The sequence below is a fragment of the Stegastes partitus genome, unplaced genomic scaffold (assembly GCF_000690725.1).
Source record: "Stegastes partitus isolate 25-593 unplaced genomic scaffold, Stegastes_partitus-1.0.2 Scaffold1351, whole genome shotgun sequence".
Taxonomy (NCBI): Eukaryota; Metazoa; Chordata; class Actinopteri; family Pomacentridae; genus Stegastes; species Stegastes partitus.
Window position 1 is genome coordinate 139,187 of NW_007579082.1, and position 22,425 is coordinate 161,611.

The 22,425-nt window shown below is 39.0% G+C and overlaps 1 protein-coding gene across 1 annotated transcript in view; it reads right to left on the reverse strand.

Moving 5' to 3' along the window:
* Positions 1-17,352, reverse strand: part of LOC103369940 (zinc finger SWIM domain-containing protein 6) — a 62,798-nt gene extending 45,446 nt beyond the window's left edge. Inside the window, exon 1 of the mRNA XM_008298800.1 lies at positions 16,926-17,352. Within this exon, the coding sequence (XP_008297022.1) occupies positions 16,926-17,352 (427 nt within the window). The remainder of the gene's footprint in view (positions 1-16,925) is intronic.
* Between the last annotated feature and the right edge of the window lie 5,073 nt (positions 17,353-22,425).

Here is a 22,425-nt window from a genome sequence, read left to right on the forward strand (position 1 = left end):
ATCCCCAAACTTTGCATGAAGCAGCTAAAAGTAGCTCCACCTTCAGCTACTACAACAGTAAATGCATCAGTAAGAACAGTCTAATTCTTCTGCAGTATTTTTGATACTTTAAGTGTATTTTGCTGATAATACTGCTGTACTTTTGCTTCAGTGGGAGTTTGAACACTTGAAACTTCCTCTGCTTCTAACTCAGCATGCAGCTGCACACATTCATCTGATCATCCTTCCTTCCCCCGCTGCCGCTCCCCGCTTTAAACTGCATTAAAGCCCAGTCGATGCGGTTTTCAAGTGCATCCCGTTTCCATCACACGTCCTGACATTACTCATCTTTAACAGATGAAAACAATGACTCAACTTGTAGGCGCATGCCAGGCATACCCCGTTTGAGCGGAAACATACCGGATGAGTTTGCAGGGCTTGTGAGAGCTTGTGTCACCCCTGAGGTTGAGCTGTGTGGAGCTGCTACAGCCATTTATAGTTGGGCTGAATCAGAGACGATTATTAGGGATTCATTTCCATCATCAATTAAGAGGGCACGCCACTGATTCGACACATAAAAGGTCAGTTTACTCACCGCAGGGAGTCAGTAAAAGCGGTTATAGGTGGTGAGTCTAATAAATTAACCCCTGATGAGGCCTTCAGGTTTCTCATCTTTGACAGAAAACCTGCAAAATTAACTGCTGGTATCAAGTTTGAGGGTCTAATACAAAGAAAATGTTATTTGTTTGAAATTTACATATATTTATAATACAGTTGGGGCATTTCTACAGCATGGATGACAACAAAAACTCCTTGTTAAAACACATGCCAAAATGTTGACTACGTCACTAAGGTATAATCTGCAGCTGATGATTTACTTTTTTAATTCTGGGACGACACATTTGCTCTAACTGGCATCTTCTTCAGTGACTGAGGACAATGGGTAATGTAATATTTAACCCTCTGAACTCCAAGCAGTTTCTGAGTATGTTTTGCTTCTGTCACATTTTTACTCACTGTGGGCTCATTTTTCACAGCATCATAAAGTCCCACACCTCTATGGAAACAACACAACCATGACTAGCAATAGAGAAAGTCAGAAATGTCAGGACATGGTGGGAAGAAAATGGTGGCTTCACATGACAGATTTTTACTGCTTACAGTTTCCATACTTGTTTCCTCTCTGCTATGTGTAAAACACAGCTTGCAGCTAAGCAGAAAAGTCCCTACGTTTTTGCTATATGGCTGTTTGTTGTAGCTGAGTTACAAATAGCTTCTCAGTGGCATTGAGAAGTTCAGAGATTTTTGTTTTTCCCAGAGTATGAATAGGGCTAACCATTTATTTTTGAGGAATGCAGTGATTTTCCAGAAATATCAAAATTTTAAGCTTAGACTTGGTTAATTTAGCTTAATTAAATTTCAGATGCAACGGTTGAGATGAGTTAACTGGGACTACTGGAAAGATTAAAACTGGAAGATCAGTGTTTCCTCTACATTCATTTAGGAGTGACGGGGCGCCATTTAAGAGCAATGATCAATAATGCCACTTTATTCTGTCCTGATAGAAATGTTCTGAAACAGGCTGCAGGGGATCAGCTTGCAGCATGTATGCTGCTGAGCATCAGTGGCCACCTCTTGGAGGATTTCCCTACAACAGAGCCTCAGAGCTCATCCATAAAAAACCCAGAAAAACTAATTGTTCTGAGCCTGGGTCCAAACTTAGCCACTGGTTCTACAGTCCCATCATGAAATTATTAATTATTGTTTTATTTTTATTTATTTAATTAAATCTTATTTTACATTTTAATTTACATTCAGCCTTTAAAAAGCCATATTCAACTCGTCATTCAATAAATAGGTTGCAAAAGTAAAATCTGCAGTCAAGTGTCATTTGTTTACACCACCACAGCTCCCCAAAGAGCCTGCCCCCGCTGCAGAAAAAATCCTAGAGGAAACACTGAACATTCTCCATTTTCACAGTCTCTGGGGCTATTAGAAGGAGTCATTTTTGCACTTTTTAAAACATAACATGCCTCTTTGGGGTTCAGACAGTCAAACATCTTCAGTATATCATATCATGGGTTGATCACATGAAAACATGACAACTGGCGACATCATAGATTAACTGCTGAATCAGAATAGTTTTTAATCAAAACAGCAATACACAGTGGTAGTCCATAACAGATACCACTGAATCGCTTTTTTATTTGGTAGTGCACTACTGGATCACTTGGGGTGCCCACTTTAAATGTTTCATTATTTGGTCTGGAAGATGTCAGGAAACAGCATAAAACCCATCACAAGTTCATATTACTTGTCTGTTCCAGTTAACACTTGAAAAACTAAGCAAATATTTCATTTACCATCACATCAGACATAAAAAAATAAATCATTAAGGCATTAGTCAACTTTTCACATGTTACAACAACACGTTCAATGTAAGCCTTCACACAATGGATCATTAAAAACGTTTCAGGACGAGCCTTAAAACCTGGTTTTACTTGTCTAAATTTCAACGTGCTGCACTGCTGCAGCTCAGAAGGACTCGTGTCTATGAGTCAGAGATACTGTGGAGCCACGGCGACGGTTGGGCAAAGGCCTGCAGCTACAGTTGGACCAGGAGAACAAGATCATTTGCTTGTTATTACAGATACTGACTAAAGTGCAAAGGTGGATCATGCAAAGAAGCAGAATAGTAAACTGAAACCAGACAGGAGATCCCCCACTTAAAGAGCTGGGGCAGCAGTCAGGAAGTGAATGGTTATAGGTCCCATGACAGCAGTCAGTGGGTTTACATTATGTGACAAACAGTCTGGCCACTTTGTGGATTTGGCTAAGCAAACACTGTGACATTTTGTCTCCCTGGGTCTAACAAGCACAGGCATACAGGTACAGAGAGCAGATGGCAGGAGTGTTATCTGGCAGAGCAGGTTCACATGTAGGAGGCAGGCACACAGACATACTTCAACCTGCATTCTACACAATATATATACAAAGTGTTCTGGATATATTTGTGGAAACAATGTGGAGTCTAAGTTAAAGTCTCTTGGTGAGTATTTGAGGAGTGTTTTGAAAGGAAACATGCTCTCAATAACCCTGACAGTTTTTACAAAGTGCAGGTTATTTACTGTTCGCAATTTGAGACATCTAGCCCTTAACAATATTAAACATTTGGGAGAAACCACTGTGCTATTAAATTCGTACTTCACCCTGAACTTGGATGCTGTCGAGCTAAACTAGCTAGTTTCAGGGCCCATCAGCAGGCCACTTGTCCTGATTATAGGGCTGCAACGACTGCTTGATCAGTTGAACTAAATTCATCATCAACTGCTTATAGAGCTGATTGTCTGGTTTTAATACAGGGCTGGGAGATGTACCTGAAATTAAATGTTTCATTTCAGTGTCAATGATTACTGATAATATCATCATGGCCTTTTGTAATACTTTTAGTGTTACCACAGCATTGAAAGCCATGCACAAATCAATGAAAATACACAAACAAATCTAAATATATTGATAAATCGTTCACACGTGTACCTCGACCTGGCGTTAGAGCTTCCATTCACTCAAAACAAAGCTAGGGAAGCGGCGTCAATGAGAAGCGCTTCAGCCAAACCAAATGGCTGTATTGCATACCGATAGTGCGACCAAAGAAAATGTTGAATGACTAGCCGTTATATTATGAAGGGAATAGGATAGGCTGCTTTTGAGGAAGTAAAGGCGCAACACTGGAGTTTGATAATGCAACCAAACTTGTATCTGAAATTGAATACAAGTGAAACTAATGAACCCTCTATTGAACAGTGTGATTTTCTATATATATCAGTATATTTTTATCATTTGGACCAATTGAAAAGAAAGTCTACATCCTCTCATTCCAGCTTATTAAAAGTGAATATTTTGTGGCTTCATTCTTCCTGTAGGACAGTGAATGGAATATCTTTGGGTTGTGGACAATACAAGACGTTTGACGGCATCCTCATCTTAGGTTTGTGAAATACTGACCGACATTTTTCACAATTTTCTGTTTTAGACCAAACAACTAAACAAAAGAAAATCAAGAAAATTCTCAGCAGATCAACTAAGAACAAAAATACCATTNCCAACTACCGTTTGAGTCAGCGCATTAATTTAGAACAATCAGGTTATTTGACCGGAACTTCTTTATAGGTGTCCTATATCACTTTTTAATGGACACCCTGCAGCCAATCAGAATCGAGTATTCACCCAGACCATGGTATAAAAGTGAATATTTTGTTCCTCCTGTAGGACAGTGAATGGAATATCTTTGGGTTGTGGACAATACAAGACGTTTGAGGGCATCATCATCTTAGGTTTTGTGAAATACTGAGTGACATTTTTCACAATTTTCTGTTTTAGACCAAACAACTAAACAAAAGAAAATCAAGAAAATTCTCAGCAGATCAACTAAGAACAAAAATACCATTACCTATATCCCTAATCAAGAGAGCTGAAATCACAGATGGGAGTGACAGCAATAGGCGACAGCTGACAACATCAGATCCCAGCTGGTTGAAATCACCATTTTAGCTCCTGCCAACACAGATTTTGGACCAATCAAATAACCGTAAAGACATCTCAACCAGAACTGTAATGCAAGAGACACTATCAGTGCTTAAAAATAAACCCAACCTCAATGTCTTTGACTAAATAAATGCACAAAGAACCACCAAGGCCAGAGCGGAGACATACATACATACTATGTATGTAGAGGAGAGAAGAGGAACATCCGTCTTCATTAGGCATGCTCTGGCTGTGAGCTGAGGTAACAGCCTCTGATGGATCACACCTTTAAGTTCCCATTAAAAGGTAAGCATTGCTCATGAGCAGCTTCTGATTAGCACTCAGGCCAGGAGAGGTGAGCCGCCTGCTCTACAAAGACAAAAGACAAGACAAAGGCTCCACATTCAGCCTGCAACGTTCACCGCCGGTCCTTCAGCCTCCTTTTCAGGACAACAGACTAGATCAATAACTAGCTGTTTGGTGGGGATGACCTCAGAAAAATCTGAGTTAGAGATGCTTAGAGCACTTCAGCTGTTATGAACCCAACAGCTCTGTTGGGCCCTCTTCTTCGGGGCTCACCCTGCGGGGCCCTGGGTTCCCATGAGGCGAGGACAGTGGCAGGCTTTGACTTGCTGTGACAGTGAGAGGTTGAGTATAACTCCCCAGACGCCGCTGGAGAAAAAAAAGACATTACTAGAGACTCTGAGAGGCAAAGGGGCATCAGGAGCTGCAACAATCAGTCAATTTATCAATTCGCTTAGCAACAGAGAAATAATCGACTATTTCCAAGCAATTTTGCAAGAAAAACTCCCGAATATTAGTTAGTCTAGCTTCTCAGTTGTGGGAATCTGATGACCGTTTTTTTTGTCTTATGTGATAAAATGAATCACTCAAAAATGATTTTCTTAACTGAATATTTTCTTTCTAAAGACTCAGGGAGAATTTTTTTTTTAAAAAGCAAGTTTTATTCAACAAATCTCAACACTTGAGAAAGTAGAATAAATGTTTGTAATTGTTGCTGATAACGTTGTGTAAATCAACTCATTTATTGACTGATTTATGGTCCTGAACCTGAATATTCTGGCTTTTGGAATTTGCCAAACAAAACAATGATATTTTTCACGATTTTCTGACACTCTGCCAGAAACTCCTCAAATTCCAGTTTGAAATTGCTGCCTCGCTTTGTAATATGTGATCTTAAACTTGAATAGCAGTGCAACAAATTCTCAATAAATAATTGTATCATTGATTAACCTGCACATTATGTTTTCAATTAATTTCTTAATTCTTCTGATTGTAAAACATTAATAAGTAGTGAAAAGCTGAAAGAGACGTATTCAGATTGTTTTATTCAACCTAAACTAATACATTCAGTTCATCATCAGATGAGACAAAGAAGAACATACCGCAGAATCCTAAATCAGTAAATGTTTCTTATTTTTTGCTAATTATTCTTATGCGATTTAACCAATCAGTTTCTCAACCTGAATTTTCAACTATATTTAAGATTTTGGAATTTTACTGTCTGACAAAAAAAAAATTGAGCGTGTCACCTTGGACCCTGAAGACATTCTGGTCAACATTTTTCAACATTTTCTGACATTTTATGGCCTGAACGATAAACCCCAACAATAATCAGCAGATGAATTGAGAACGAAACACTAGCAGCAGCATTATGTGGACATGCTAGACAGACTACGAGAGCGACGATGAGGACAAAACAGGATTTATCGAGCCAATCGAGGGCAGACGGAGGTAAACTAGTTACTCCCCTCCTCCATCCACCGCTCTGCTCTGCCGCCTCTCCTCTCCCGCGAGTTGAAGGTTAATGATGAAGGAATGCGGCAGAGGAATACAGATCAGGGAGACGTGGATGGATGTGGGAAGAGGAGCGTTCAGGAGCAGCTGTGGCGAGAGATTATGAGCTAATTTTAACTACTAAACAACCTACGCCTTTCAGGATCGAGGATGCTGATATTGAGTGTTCTTTGTTGTTGTTGATATAGCCCCTTGGAAAAAAAAAACTAACAAGAATCATGTGTGTTTCAATCCTGAGAGATCTTATTCCTCTGTGCTGTAAAGGCGCCCCAGTGGCTCAACTGGTTGAGCGGGTGACCCATGTACAGGGGCTACAAGTCCCCGACACAGCTGCATGTCCTTCCCCACTCTTCTCCCTACCTCTCCTGTCTCTCTACAACTAACCTCTGAAATACAGGCAAAAAAAGGCCAAAAAATAACATTAAAAAAGTACAACAACACACACATTCTGCATCAACTCTTTAAACCGCTGAACCTCAAAACTTGCTGATGGGTTTGATGTCATTTGAAACCAATTTGACAAAATTATACCACTCGTCAGTGGAAAAACAGTAAAAACTAAGATATTCATTGGATTGGATTCATGTAGCTCAATCAGAAAAAAACACACAAATTTCTCTAGAAAACTGAAAAACATTCTGGTCTCCATGGCACAACCATGAAGCTGATAGTCTCTCAGCTCTCACCAACAGTCACGTGACAGAAATTCTGGGACTTTTCAGCTAACCTGGCCTTGATTCCAGGTTTTCTTTTTTGTTTTTTTTTCTGGGTTTTGTGAAAATAAAATTAAAAAATCCAAGAAATGTAACTTTAATTTTCTCTTTTTCATCATTTAGGAAATTATCATATCGCAAAAAAAGGCATTTCTGAGTTCTCTCTACTTCTTGCGAAGGCTGTGCTGTTTCCATAGAGGACTTTATATTTCAGCAAAAATGAGGCCACAGTGAGTAAAAATGTGGAGAGAGAAAAAAACAGCCAGAAATTGCTGGGGTTCAGAGAGTTAAAAAATTAAACTACTACTTTTGAGGCTACAGTATGAACAAATAGGCTTTGGTCAGAGAATATTTTTGTCTTTTCATGCCATTTGTTGATAAAACAGAAGAACACTGAATTACAAAAACAGCATAAACCATTTTAAGTGCGTGTCCGCTGAGCTTCTTCCTTCCACTTGGAAGCAGAAGTGACCTGGAAAATACCCGGGCAACACTCCAAGACTTCACCCAGGAACAACAGCCAAACTAAGACCGACTGTGCTGCAGGACACCAACACCCACCGCATGACTCTTTTTCTTAATTTCATACACGTATGCTCACTGTAGTGTTAAACCATTTTTCAAAATGGCAGGTTTTGCCAATAGCCCGTCTTGAAGCATGCGCCCAATAAAAATTGATCTTGCAGAGCAGAAGCATATTGAGGTGCTATGCATACACCATTAATGCTGATCAACAACCTAAAAGGCTGGTCGTCCCTCGGCATGCTCACAAAGCTTTGCATCTTTCAGTAGCTGCGCGCCGATTCATTGATTCTTCATAAAATTGCAGATGAGAGGCAGTAATCAGTGTACACAAAAGACCCGAGGCTTCGTGTAAACATCAGTGTGTGTGTGTGAAGAAATACCAGTGTACTCCCTGATAACTGTTAAAAATGATGAACAATGATCCAAAATTTGCCAGAAAACACAGAGAGTAGTTGAAAAGTTTTGCAAGTTTGTGCAGCAGATGTTCTCAGTGTTTTTGACACAAACTATTTCTAACTTTTTCTTTGGTTTCTTTTAACATTTCATTATGAAAAACACTAACTGAATCTTTGTCTTACATTGAACAATCAATACTTTATGGTTTATTATAATATAATTTATTCTGCCCTGGCCAGATTAGCATAGGGGATATGACTAAATAAATAAAATTAATTAGAGAAAAATCCACAAAATAAATAGTTATTTGCACAGCAGAACTTTTCCTCTCTCAGTAGTCGTCTCCTTACCCTTCACGTTTATCTGGTGACTCTTTGGTGGGCCACAACCTGTATGTTGGAAACCACTGGACTAGATAAGTGTTCAACAAGCAAAATAATAATAAATAAGCGTCAGCGGTTCAGCAAGCTCCATCTACAGCTGCTACAACATGAATATGCTACTATATACTGTTGGTACGTGAGCATTATTACATGTATTCTGAAAGCTAAACTTTTCCTTGTTTGTGCATTTTTCAGTGCATATATTTCCTTTGACACACTCACAGCATTTTACAAAAATGACCTTACAAATGCAGAAATGTCAGAAACCAACAAAAGAGGGGAAAAAAACTAAAGCTAAAAAAAACTCACAAAAACGAGGCAACAGAAAACATCAAACACGACTTCCAATCAGCAGCTGACATTTTTGTCCACACTTGCACCAAGGGTCTGTGATTTTATGGAAGGACCTGATCACTTCTTCTACCACCGCACATCAGCAGCAACGCTCGTCTGTGATCATCGCAAAACCAGAACCGACAAAGTTTTGGATGGACTCTGGTTGGGTCTCATTTCAGTGGTTACACAGGTGCACCAGTGAGATTTCTCTGCATGGTGACGCTATACAATGCTGCCAGCAGACCCAACCTACTAATATCTGAGCACCACAACAGAGCGGAGCAGCTTTTGAATATCACATGATGAAATGTGAGGCAAAGTAGACGCACAGGAGCTTGGAGGACGTGCTGCTGCAGTAATGACTGTCTATCACCTCCCGTTTCTGAAGCAACAGGCCGGTGACAGACTTGAGGACTGAGTCTCAAATTCTGCACTTCAGTGCACAAAACGACAGCAAGGTTGATGTAAACTCACTCATAAAAGTTTCAGAGCAGCTGTGTTTTAATTGGTACAACTGTGCAAAAACACATATTTCTTCCAGAGTCTGAAGGATTTCAGGATTTTTCCATTTGCAAAAAGAATGTTTCGGCTTTTGGGCTGCAGCTAATCATAGATACATTTATTAGATACATAAACACATTTCTGAAAAATCTACTGTTCACTTTCTTGACTTACTAAAATTATTTAGTTACTAAAATATATTAAAACAGTGGAAAATGCATATCACAGTTTCCAAGAGGCTGAGGCGATATATTCAGCAATCCAGACCCTAAATATATTAGGTTCACTGTGACACACAGCAGAGAAACACAGCAAATATTTGACGTCTTGCTTTAAAAATTATTCAAATCACTTAATTTAAATAATTCCAGCTGTCTTTAGGTGAATAATTGGTGCATATTGAATGTGCTAAAAGTGGTATTATAGATGTTATTTTATGTCAAAAAAAGCTAATCCTCAGCTAATCTTCTAATCACAAAGTTGCTAAACTGTGAAAATGCTCTTTACACACAGAATTAACTGCTCAAAAATAATATTAGCATTTAAGTTAGACACCGTTGTTATATTTTACAACAAAAACCTATTTTTCCACATGTTGGACCAGAAATCCAGAAAACTCCAGTAATGCCAACATGATAACTAGCATAAAGTGGATTCTTTCTGCAGTTATTAAAAAAATGATTTTAAAAATAGTTTTAAAGCAAATTTTTAAATGCAATTTTTTTTTATTAAATGTGAATATTTACTGGTTTCTTAATTTTCTAGTATACTAACTTTAATATTAACAGATTTTGAACTGTTTTGATTGACCACATGGGTGGCACTGTAATGGTCATTTCACCATTTTCTAACACTAATCAGTACATTAATCACTAATCAGAATATCTTCACTTTTAAAGCCAATTCCATCATCTTGATTTCTTTCATTTCTAGCTGAGCAGATAAGTAAAGAATAAAGAGGGGAGGGGGGAGGATTCTTTATTTCTCATCAACTACAGATATTGACTACAGGCAGCACTGATGTTTCTTTGACCTTTGACATAAAGCAGCAGAAGCAGATGGAACTAACTCAACGAGAGATCAGATGAGGTGTAAGAAGGTGTGAATTTGACCTCCTGTAAAGTGAAAGCAGCTTAAATGTGACCTAATAACCGAGTAACGCAGGTAGCAAACACATTACAGCACGTTTTCACACCACATATAGAAACTAAGTGTTCCCCTGGTTAGCTAAATGTAGTGCTGCTTTGATGTTTTTCTCTCTGAAATAACCCCGCCCAGTCTACACTTAATCACTGCAGCCTATACTTCAGCTCAACCCTATACTCGACACACTGACTGTACGAACTGCTCCGTGGCATGTTTACAGTGAAAGCAGTGAAGCAAAGCCATGCCAGCAAGATGGCTCTATGGGTAGCCACAAAAACAACAATCATGACCTCCAGAGGATGAATCTTCATGACTTTGGCATCCTGGACTTTCCTTTCAGTGCCGTGGTGAGGTTCAAATTTAAATTTTTTGGTTAATTATCTCAAAAAACTATTGGTTAGATAGCCTTGAAATTTGATACGAAGGCCAATTTCCCACCCGGGATGAGCTGTACTAAATCTGGTTATATTTTAAAGTCAGGACTTTCCAAGTCAGGACCTGGATCGATGATGAGGCTTTTATATGTTGGTAGTCTTAGCAGAGTGTTGCCTGGTTCGTGGTTGTTTTTTTAAAATCCAAAAGTATCATTACTGAGTTCTCCTCTTCAACAGTATGAGACGGCTACACAGCCAGCCATAATTTTAATAGGGTAGCCCTTCACAGTTATTAAAGTCAGTGGCAGTGTTAAATATGTAGACCAACTGCCCTTTGCCAATTTGCCCACCATGAAATATACCAGTCTGGGCATTATGTGCACCACTGATGAGGATACTGCATCACTTGACAGAATTAAACAGACGTCATGACAACTCCTTAGCGAGTGTATTTCTTCATGCTAACTTGTCTCCTCCCCTCCCTCCCTCGTGTCTTAGCATCTCGCAGTGAGGATGTGAGGACACACCTGAGTTACTTCGCTCTAAGTCTCTCCTGAAGCGTCCTTGTCTCGTCTAGGTGTATTTAAGTAATTGGAAGATCCTCCGTGATGGTGGAGGTAGAATGATTTCCAGGTCACAGGAGGAGAGAGGACGCGAGGAAACCTAAGTTAGCATAATGAAAAGTAGCCAGTGCGTCGGGTGTCCTGGTTGTCTGTGCTTTAAAAACAAAAGGTAGCAGCAACGTGAAGTCGTACTCTATTGCAAAGTTAGCAATAGGAACTGTATACATTGGATTCTCTGCACATTTTACAGTGTACACAGGTGTTGTATGGATGAAGATGTAAATATACTTCAATATATAACATTATTTTAAATGATTTATTGTCCTTTTCTGTTTATTTTATATTTGAAGTTTTAGATTAGTGGTCTTACAACCTTTAAACACCACTTTTTTTTCCTGCAAATCCAACAAATTTCCTCTAAATTACTGCACATGGATTGACTGTTATTGGCCAGGCTGTGATTCGGCTTTTTTTTTTTTCTAAATTGTCAATTGTTATTTTTATTAATCAAATTCTGATAAAACAAGGTAATTATCATACACTGTGAGTGATGCAGCTGCCGCTCTCTCTGTAGTCACTGTTGTCTCAAGCAATGCCCCGCCCACAGCTCTATCTGATTGGTTATACTTTACAGTAACAGCCAATCACTGAAAGCTACTGTTTACAGAGAGAGACAGATGAGCACATTTGCGGAGAAGCTCCAGTGAATTAGCAGAGCTGTGTTTGAAGTTAAGGTAGCAGATGTTGCTAAAGTTGTAATAAACATCAAAATCTTACACGAGCATCCTCAGTTTCCCTGTTACACTAATAATGCCCAAATAATTCCCTTCTTGGTGTCAGTGCAACTGAAACGTCTTTTGCTGCTGGTGCTAGATTAAGGTTGTTACTTGAGAGATTTGCTAGGCCTCTTAGCCTGTGGCTAATGCTATCTGGAGTATGTAGCTTCTTTTTAAAGTCAGATTAACTTCAGTGATCTGCTCTAACTGACAGACATGGCTGTCTAGCAGGGACTCAGTCATTACCACTAATCAGGAAATAAGAAATAAAGCTTTAAGATCTGGGCCTTGGTGGGCAATAAAAGTAATAAAACTGTGAAAGATTAACAAGGCAGAGAAGAATAACAGATATAACTGCAGGAGACAAACTGTTCAATCACAATCAATTAATCTCACAGTAAACAGAGGAGAGCGTCCTATCGTTCCGTGACACCCTGACCTCATTGCTCCTATCTATATTGTCAATATTCCATCATATTAACCCTTAAGAATCAAGTCATTGTAATGAGTCTAAGATTCCCTGCAATCACATGGTGTTAACATATCATGTTTAATGCATATCGGTTCCAAATATTGGATATCACTCTTTCCTGATTACCAACATTGTGTATTGGCCCACAAAACACAAAACAAACACATATCAGTCAATCCCTATTTGACTTAAAAAGAACAATAAACAATGTAAAAGTAATGACAAAAAGATGGCATTTCTGTTCATTTCATCCAGCTGTTTTGATACAAATGAATGAAACTCATTCTCAAAATAAAGACAAATGATGGTGGTCGGCTCATAATTGCAATCAGGCGATTATTTATTATTTGTAACAGGCCTAATAAGAGTGCTGTTCATTGTATCGTTCTCTATAAAGGGCTTTCGTAAATCAGAAAAGAATGTGCCGTATCCGGGAATTTAGAGTCAATATTACAAACTGCTGAATGTTTTTCAAACAAAGGTCTTTTATTGCACCACTGAAACCTGTTAAATAAAACTGATAAATGAGTTCTGTACTACCAAAAGGCAGCAAGATTGTGGGATGAGTTATTTTCATACATTTTTATTCAGCTGTTTGTACAATAAATTTACTTAAAACAGGAGGTTGTCACAATGTTTACCCACCTACCCTGCTTATAATGTGCTCTGTCCTCAATTCTGCTCCCTTTCTGCCTCACTTGTTTTAAGATTTTTCTGTAATGTCTCAAACAATCTTGGCATAACTTGTTTCTTCATGCAGGATGTGTTTCTGCTTTGTGACCCTGAGTGCAAACTGAATTAGACAAAAGGCTTTCATGTTCTCAGCTGCTTCTCTGCATGAAACTCTCTGCAGAAATGACTGCACGGCTGGTCTTCCTCCGAGCCTAAAAATGTACATTACAATGGAGGATGTCTGTCTGTGCTGTATTTGACAGTGCACACATGTTAAAAACAGCAGATTTGCATTCTGTTTTAAATGTCAATGTTTAAAACTCTTTCACTGTTCATGCAACTGCTTTCAATTAGAAGCTCAGTGAAATGTTTAAGGCAATTTAATCTCTGGTGGCAAGGACTGCAGTAACTATGAGCAATACTGCTGCAGATCCTGTATTTGCATGTTTTCCTGTGTCTTTCATGCTTGAGTTCTGAGAATATTTTGATTTTAATAAATTATTATTAGTTAATCTGAGTTATTTTCTGAATGGTTTGGGCAGTCAAAAGTCATAAAATGCCATAAAAAATCCATCAAGATTTCCTTGGCCCATGGTGATGCCTTCAAATGAATGTTCTACTGTCATTTAAGACAACACAAAAGCATCCACTTAACATTTGTGAAGTCATAAACAACAAATTACTGACACGTTTTTTTTAAAAAAAGAACTTAAAAATAGTCAACCGGTACCCTAATCGTGGATTCAGAGCAGCAGCACACTTCTAGCTCACAGCTCAATAACACGATGACAAACTACGATACCGGCTACAACCAGGGAATAAAGCAGCCCTCTGGTCTACACCTGAGAAGCTGCACTGTTACTTCTTGCAAGAAGGAAAAAATGGCCAACTTTATCTTTGCACTGATTAACAGTGGGGGTTTGTTGTGGAGTGCGCGGGTCCGCAGCACATGTGTGCCAATTCATTTCCTCAAGGTCTGCTGCGAGAAAGCCTCCCTCCTCCGGTGCAGCCCACACGTGGGGAGATTACATCTTTTATTTATCACTTCTTGGCTCTATTTTTCCAGCAAATTCCAGGCTGGGGTGCAATCAGCCAAGAAAGCCTCCCTGTGTTCTCTGTATGTGTGTGGACTACTGTTATTCCTCTTTGTAAGAATGCAGATCAAGCCCAGATTTAGTTTCTTCCCTGCAGAAACATTTCCTAATATCAGGGAATATATAGGCCTCTCATTCTGGCAGCACCGTGTGTTGTGAGTTCACAAACATTCAAAGCCCACATGAACCTCCTGTAGTTTGGGAGGAGTTTGGTAGGATAAGAAAAATAGTCATGCTGAGTTCTCATTTTCACTCAGTAACAAAAAAATATGATTTAATATGACTTTCTGGAAATTAATTCTGACATAATTAGTCAAAACTTTAATCTTTATCTCTAAACATTTGTTATTTTGTATAATTTCTACTTTTTAATGTTTCTAATTTTGATTTCGTAAGTTATAAATCACTTTTTTGTCTTCAAACATTCAACATTGTGGTATATTTCTTACTTTAATGCGGTAAATTAGACTTGTTTTATTGCATCATTTTGTCTCATATTTTTAACATTTAATCTCATAATTTGGACTTTTAAATGAAGTGAACTGTGTGGTCATTTATCCTATTTTACTCTTTTTTAAAAATCTTATTATTAAATTTAATATTGACCAAATTTTGAATCGCAATATTGACATTTTATCTCATAATTCTTACTTTTTTAAAACATTTTTTTACTCGTCTCCTCATAATTTAGACTTTTCAATCCTAATTTAAATGAGAAATTTAAAAAACTTGACTTTTGTACCTTGTTTTATTCTTTGTTTTACTCAAAATATGACATTTTATCTGATAACTTTTAGTTTGTGTCATAATTTTGACTTAGTATGTCAAAATTTGGACTTTCATCTTTTCTCAGACTCTCAAATATATTTTAACACACATAACTGTGTGTGTTGACTACTGTTATTTCTCTTTGTAAGAATGCAGACTGAGCCCAAATTCGCTTTCTTCCCAACAGAAACATTTGCCAATATCTGGGAATAGAGAAGCCTCTCGTTTGGCAAGAGAGAGCGTTGTGAGTTCACAGACACACAAAGCCCACATGAACCTCCTGCGTTTGGGGGAGAAAAGAGACGGGTCACGCAGAAATTCAAGCGTTCAGATTGCATTACAATTCAAATTAAGCATGCAGAGTAATGGGATTACAGCCCTCTGTGAGGAGGCGTCCTGAGTGTGGCGAACTCACAGGTGACAGACTGCAACACAATCAAAGCCGTCCAGCCGACCATGTCACCGTAAAGACTGTACACTGAAGACTGTCTTCATTAAAGTGAGCCATCGCTCCAATTCAACACCACGTCTGCTTCCTTTGCAGCCTTTTCGATTACAGACAGACAGAAACCAACTGGCTGCAGACTGGTGTGAATCATGAAGGAATCGCTGTGCCCAGTGCGCTGCCTCCTTCCAAATCTCTGCTACTTAACAAGGGAGTGAAAAGATGCTTTTGTTTGCTTTCCTTTTGGAGGCGACAGGAAGCTTCAATGACACAAATGAACATGAAAATGGGAACAAAGTGCCAAACTCACAATGGGAATGCAGGGCATTTGATATGAGTGCTGGATAATTAAAATCTTAAAGACAGTTCAGCTCTTGTAAGTGGAAAAACGACACTGAAACAAGCTCTGATTCAAGTTGTCGGTGGAGGAAAGTTGTCAAGCACAAGTGCACAGGTGTCTGTTCCTGTTTGACTCATTCTCAGTGGGCTATAAACAAGCTGGCATGCTGACGGTTTGTTCTCATTTTTGCCCTCACTTACTTCTGCATGTAAACGCTCCCGTCGCACCTCTGGATCTAAATATACAACAACAACAACAGTGCATATTTGACTAGTTTCCAATGCCGTCGGTGTTAAGCGACTTCTCACGGCAGCACACTGTGTCTGCGCAGGCTGACAAAGCCACAATGCATTTTTAATTATTATTCAACAGCATATCAACAGTGCCACACAAAACAACTCATTCAAATGTAATGTGTGTCAGTTGAGACCCAACCCAACGCTGAGCACTTCCCTTATTACTCAATAGTTTTATGTAATCATTTATCACAGATTTTAAAGTTCTGTCTTCTAAAAGTATCACATTTAATACACAAATAGATTTTAAAATCACTAAATTCTGCATTGTTTTTTTTTTTTTAACCAAAAAATTAATCCACAAATACATTTTAACATAACTAAATTCTGTTTTGTGGGTTTTTGTTTTTACAAGTCACATCAGCTACATCACTGTGATACAACACAGTCAGTCGCTGCCTTGTTTGTCCTCATTCTGACAAAGTTTCACAATTAATTCTGGTGCTGCTTCTGTGTAGAAATGTGGAGATTCCTTTTTTGTTTGAGACTCAGCATGATCCTCCACGCAATTAGTGCATTTTGAGGCTTTTTTCCACATTCAAACTGGCCCCCGAGCTAAAAGGGATTTAAATGCCCCAGTCACACATTCCCATTCATGCCCCCAGCAGATTTAAAGCCCCGTCGCTGCCTCTCTGTGAGTCTGTCGCCCTTTGTTGTCAAGCCCTGTCACTTTATCTGCCCGTATAATCCGAGTCGTTCCCACATGTCATCACTAATGTGGGTCATTTTGTTGTTTTCTGGCTGGTTAATTGTCAGGATGTCTGAATTTGTGCCCGTTAAGCCCGGTCTCATCACATCACTCACCGACTTGCAGTACGTTGTCCACGCAGCCGCTCTCCAGCAGAGCGATGCCCCGTCGGAAAGGCAGCCGCGTCTCGTCGCCGCTCTCCCCGCTACTCCCGAGCTCCTCCCCGCCGGTGTTGAACGACGAGTACATGCAGATTTCCCGTTCGCTCCTCGGGAAAGACCAGTACACGATCCGCCTCTGGACGGGCTCCGGGATCCGCTCGAAGCGCTCCTCTACCCGCTGAAACGGCCACTTCTCCGCGACTTTCCTCGCCGCGATGTCCAGGAGGGACTCCGGGCTCTGGGTTCGGCTCGATTCGCCCTGGGTGGCAGCCGAGCCGCCGCACGGCGCCCCCGCGGCCCGCTGGCCTTGCCTACATGTTGCTCCGTAGCCCGGTCTACAGCAGAGCCGCTTGGCCGGGGGCTGCTGTACGCGCTCCGCCATGATAGCTCCGCTTTAACGGCGACGGAGGAAGTCAACGCACCATATGAACGGGATGGGGAAGGGAAGAGGTTACCCGCGGCTTGATTGTTGGCCGTGTATGGCCAAATCATCCTTTTAAGGGAACATGGGGGCTGGGCTTCTCCGAGCTTGTCAAACCCCTTTGTTGACAAATTAAGGGAAGGCGGGGTCTGTCGACTACGGTCCGGTTAGCTCCGCGCTAACAACCGACTGGAGGGTGAATTCCCGCACGGCCGTTAATCCTTTGTAAGCCACATTTGAGACCCGAGAGAGAAGCTTCGGAAAGCGGGCAGCTGTAATGAGGACGTGGCGCTTCCAGGCGGTGGCTTTCACTCGGAGAGACGAAGCTTCGGTCCGGCGGTGAGCTGGAGCAGCGGACTGAGCGCTGCGTGCCTCCGGCTGGTTAGTGGCCTGTCAACACTGGAGCCTCGTGGTTTGGGGGGAGGGGCAGTGAACGCAGCACCGCCTCCTGTGACGTTTACGGTCCGCTGGAATGTGGAGCGTTTAAGAAAAAACAGCTCATTATGTGAAATATGGAAGACCATTTCTGCCAGTAAAACAATAACGAAACGTAGTTAGGAGTAAAAGTAAAATTCATCTTAAGTCATCATTTTCATTCCTTTAGTAGGAGAAAATTGTGAATTAGAATTAGACTTCAATGTATTTTTGTACTTTACATTAAAAAGACAAAATTTTCAATCAAAATTATATTTTATTCTCAAAATGTATTATATTGCACAATTTTGACTCTTCACTATTAAGTCAGCTTTGGGGACTTTTTAACATTGTATCTCATTTTTAAAAAATTTCTACTAAAATTGATTTTAAAAAATACATTTTCTAAAATAATAATAAAAAAATATTTTTATACCATTTTAACCCATTATTTTTGAATTTTCTGTATTTTAACTGGTGTGACTTCTTAACTTATTTGACCGTATAACCCAAAATGTAACATTTTATCCAGTAATTTTAACTTGTTTTGTTTTTCTTTATTTCTTATTTTTATAAATGTTGCTTATCCATTGATTTGTATTTTCTATCTTATTCTCTTTTTGAATTTTATCTTGTTTTTTTATTTTAGATCATTATTTTGACTTTTTAACAACATTTTTAGTTTAATAAGTTAACTTCTGTGACAATCTTGTTTTTTTCCTTTTAACTCAAAATTTGACATTTTATCTACATTTAATATATTTTGCTTTTATGTAAAATGTTTTGACTTTTTAAATTAATATTTTGTATCTTTTGTCTCACAATTCATTCCAAAATTAACCATAATTTTGTTTTAGTTTTTAATCTTTATTTTCATTTTTAATTAAAAATTTGTTGTCAATGTTTTTTGCTTTTTATGTCACAATTTGGGTTTATATGTCCAAATCATTACGTTTACTTCATAATTTAGACATTTTAAATCATAAATGTAACTTTTTCAAGTATCAACAGTCAAAAAGTTAAAAAACAAAAAAACAAAACAAAACATAATTTTAGGGTGAGGTTTATACTTTTTCTAAATTAAATTTTTTATCTCATATTTTTTGACTTTAATGTCAAAAATGGGATTTTATCTCCTAAATTCACTTTGTATCTACTATTTTTAACTCAAAATGCAACATTTATCTGCAGTTTATTTTATGTCAAAATGCTGACTTTTTAATCTTGTAAATTTTGCATTTTACTTCATGATTCTAACTTCTTGTCGTTTTTTGTTTACGTGACTCTTTTTTAAAATGTAATTCTGATTTTGTCAAAATATAATACTTTGTGTATTACTCAAAATTTGACATTTTATCTGAAAATTTGTAATTCGAATTTTTGCTTTATTTTTCAGATTTTTAACATTTAAAATATAAAAATGTGACTTTTGTATATTTTGATTCAGTAAGTCAAATTTTCATTTAGTCTTACAAATACTACTTTTTTGTCAAAAGTTTTCCTTCTTGTTCTCACAATTTCTTATGTTTTGTCTTTATAATGTTTTCTTTTTATCCTATATATTACCTGGTAACTCGTAATTTTTATAACTTAAAGTCTAAAATGTGTTTTTGTTTTCTTTTGACATTTTATCAGATCATTTGTAATTTAATGTCATAATTTTGACTTAGTATATAACAATTTTGCCATTTTAAATCATATTTTTTGACATTTTAAACTCCATTATTAGCTATCTGTTAGCCAAAAATAACTAAAGTATCAAGTCAAGAAAGCATGTGTTCGTAGTATTTTAATAATTCTGTAGTCTTGTGCAAAGTCACGGATAATGATGAATAATCACCCATAAGAGGATTAAAAGCAGGACTTTATCATTCAAACAGTTGCCACACTTTTTTCTAAATCTGTGTGTTTCTGTATTTCTGCTCTCTGTCTTTAGTATGTTGAACTAACGGGAAAACTCTCAGCAGCTTCATCCAAAGATGCTGGATTTCTCCTTTTGATCAGCACCAGGGGAACATTTTAGACACGATTTTAAACAGTTTTACTCGTGCATAAACACACTATTTGTCACTGTAATGAGTTTATCTGTCGTTTTTTTCTTGCAGTTACAGTACCACCTGCTGCTCCTGCAGGACAGAGTTATCAGCAGCCTCATTTCAGCACACTCGCTCCATGCTGTGTAAATGATTTAGGCCCCCTGGTTGAAAATCTTGACTATTGTCTCATTTTACCCTGCAGACGGCACAGGAGAAGCACAGTAATGACTGAGCCTATTCACGCAGCATGGTGGGAACAGTGGGTGGGCTGGGAAAAGGAAGACGGCAGCACAGACACACACGGCACACTGTGTTGAATAAGACAGTACAACCTTCTAACAACTGACTTAGTGCTCATTTTTCAGGCATTCGGCTGCATCTCTCCTTCACTGTATTAAATTTAAATTTCTGCCACTCATTATGTTAATAAGATTCTTGTCATCTTCGGCGCTGCAAGTAGATACATTTCATCAACACGCCTCATTTAAAATGCTGTTGTACTGCTGTCTACTCCTGTCGATCTCTCGGCTGGTTGGTCCACGACTTTTCCCTGAAATATCTCAGCAACTATTAGATGGAGTGGTGGCAAATTTTGTACACACATTTATGCTTCCCCAGTGATACATACTAATGACTTTGGACCCCCTTTGGGTTTTCCTCTAGTGCCACCTTGAGGTTTACAATTTTTTGTGGAATCTCAACAACTATTGGACGGACTGCTGTGAAATTTCGTTCACACAGTGAAGATCATGGCTGTATTAATAGAGCGCTTTGCTGCCATTTTGTTGCAGCAGTCACTTGCAATACTGCAACAAAAAAGATTCCCCAAAGACCACATTCACAAAAAGGGACGTCTGTAAAAGTGTTGAAGCTAAGATCATCCTGATCCCACAGCGGGGAAATTCAGTGTTACAGAAGCAAAAGGGGATAATGCAAAAACATAGGGAACATCCATCCATCCATTATCTATACATCGCTTAATCCGTCGCGGGGGGGCTGGAGTCTATCCCAGCCGACGTAGGGTGAAGGCAGGGGACACCCTGGACAGGTCGCCAGTCTATCACAGGGCTACACTTAGAGACAGACAACCAAGCACACTCACATTCACACCTACGGACAATTTAGAATCACCAATTAACCTCAACATGTTTTTGGACTGTGTGGGAGGAAGCCGGAGAACCAGGGGGAACCGCAAGAGAACATACAAAATCCATGCAGAAAGATCCCGGTGCCCCCACCAGGATGTGAAACGAGGACCTTCTTGCTGCGAGGCAACAGTGCTAACCATCTGCGCCACCTTGCAGCCCTTGTAGGGAACATCAAAAATAAAAAAATAAACAAGAAATACACATAAGTATTTCTGATATTGTACGGATTCCTCTATATGTAGCAACTACAAATTTTGTACAGATTCCTTTGATTGCGGAAAACAACAATACTCCACAGGATTATTGTCGACGTACAAAAGCACTGATATTGCATAGATCCTTCTCTGAGCAGAAGATAACGATATTTAAAATCCTGAAATTGTACAGCTTCTACTGATACATGATTATGACTGTATGATATAGAATCGATGTACCAGTCAATTAAAAGCTGAGTCTGCAATCGTGAGTGTGGACGACATGAACAAACAAAGGCTGGAGGTAAAAACAAGTCTTCACAAACCCCTGGTGCTGGTCAGATAATGTTCCTGCTAGTTAAGCATTATGTACATTTCACTATAAAAGCCCTGTTTAGAAATTAAGGGTTTCTGTCCACTGATGGCTTTTAATTTTAAATGAAATGTTGAGTTTGTCATAACAGCGTTAAAGAGGATCGATGGGATTCATGGTTCTGTGTTGGTGTCCATTTGCATAGCTATATGTACATGCAGAGTGAAGGATTGTGGGTATTTTAACAATGCAGAAGCTATGGAGACATGCAGTCCTTCAACAAGGCCCCTCGATGATGACACTATGTGTAGGTTGAATGCTGATTGGTTCAGAGGCTGACATGAACCAGAAAGAACAAAAACTCATTTTGGTACAGTAAACACTGCATATGTTTATAGACACTGCTTATGACTGTTGATGCAACAAGGCCAAAAACTAAAGGGCCACAAGAACACAAACATGAGTAGCCTACATTCATTTTTATTTATTTTTGGCCTTTTGCCTTTATTAGACAGGACAGTTGAGAGAGAGACAGGAAAGTGGGGGAGAAGAATGGGGGAAGGAGTTGCAGCAAAGGGCCATAAGTGGGATTCAAACCCATGGCCGCTGCGTCAGGGACCATAGCCCCTGTATGGGTCACCAGTTCAACCAGGTGAGCTAAAGCGGCAGCCCATAGCCTACGTTTCTGATAATTCCATGTATCTTCAATAGTGCCCCAAAGGGGCAGCGGACAGCCACAACAGGCAGACATGCTTGTGCATAGCTCTGCATAGCACCACCACAATACCATGCTGGAGACTTTAGGCAGGAATTTCAGCAGAGCAAGTGGGAGTGAATCAAAACAAAGCCTCTTGCTAAGTATGACCCAATAAACTCATTAAACAGAGGGAATCCTGAATTTAAGAAATGAAGACCTGCCTCTAACACAA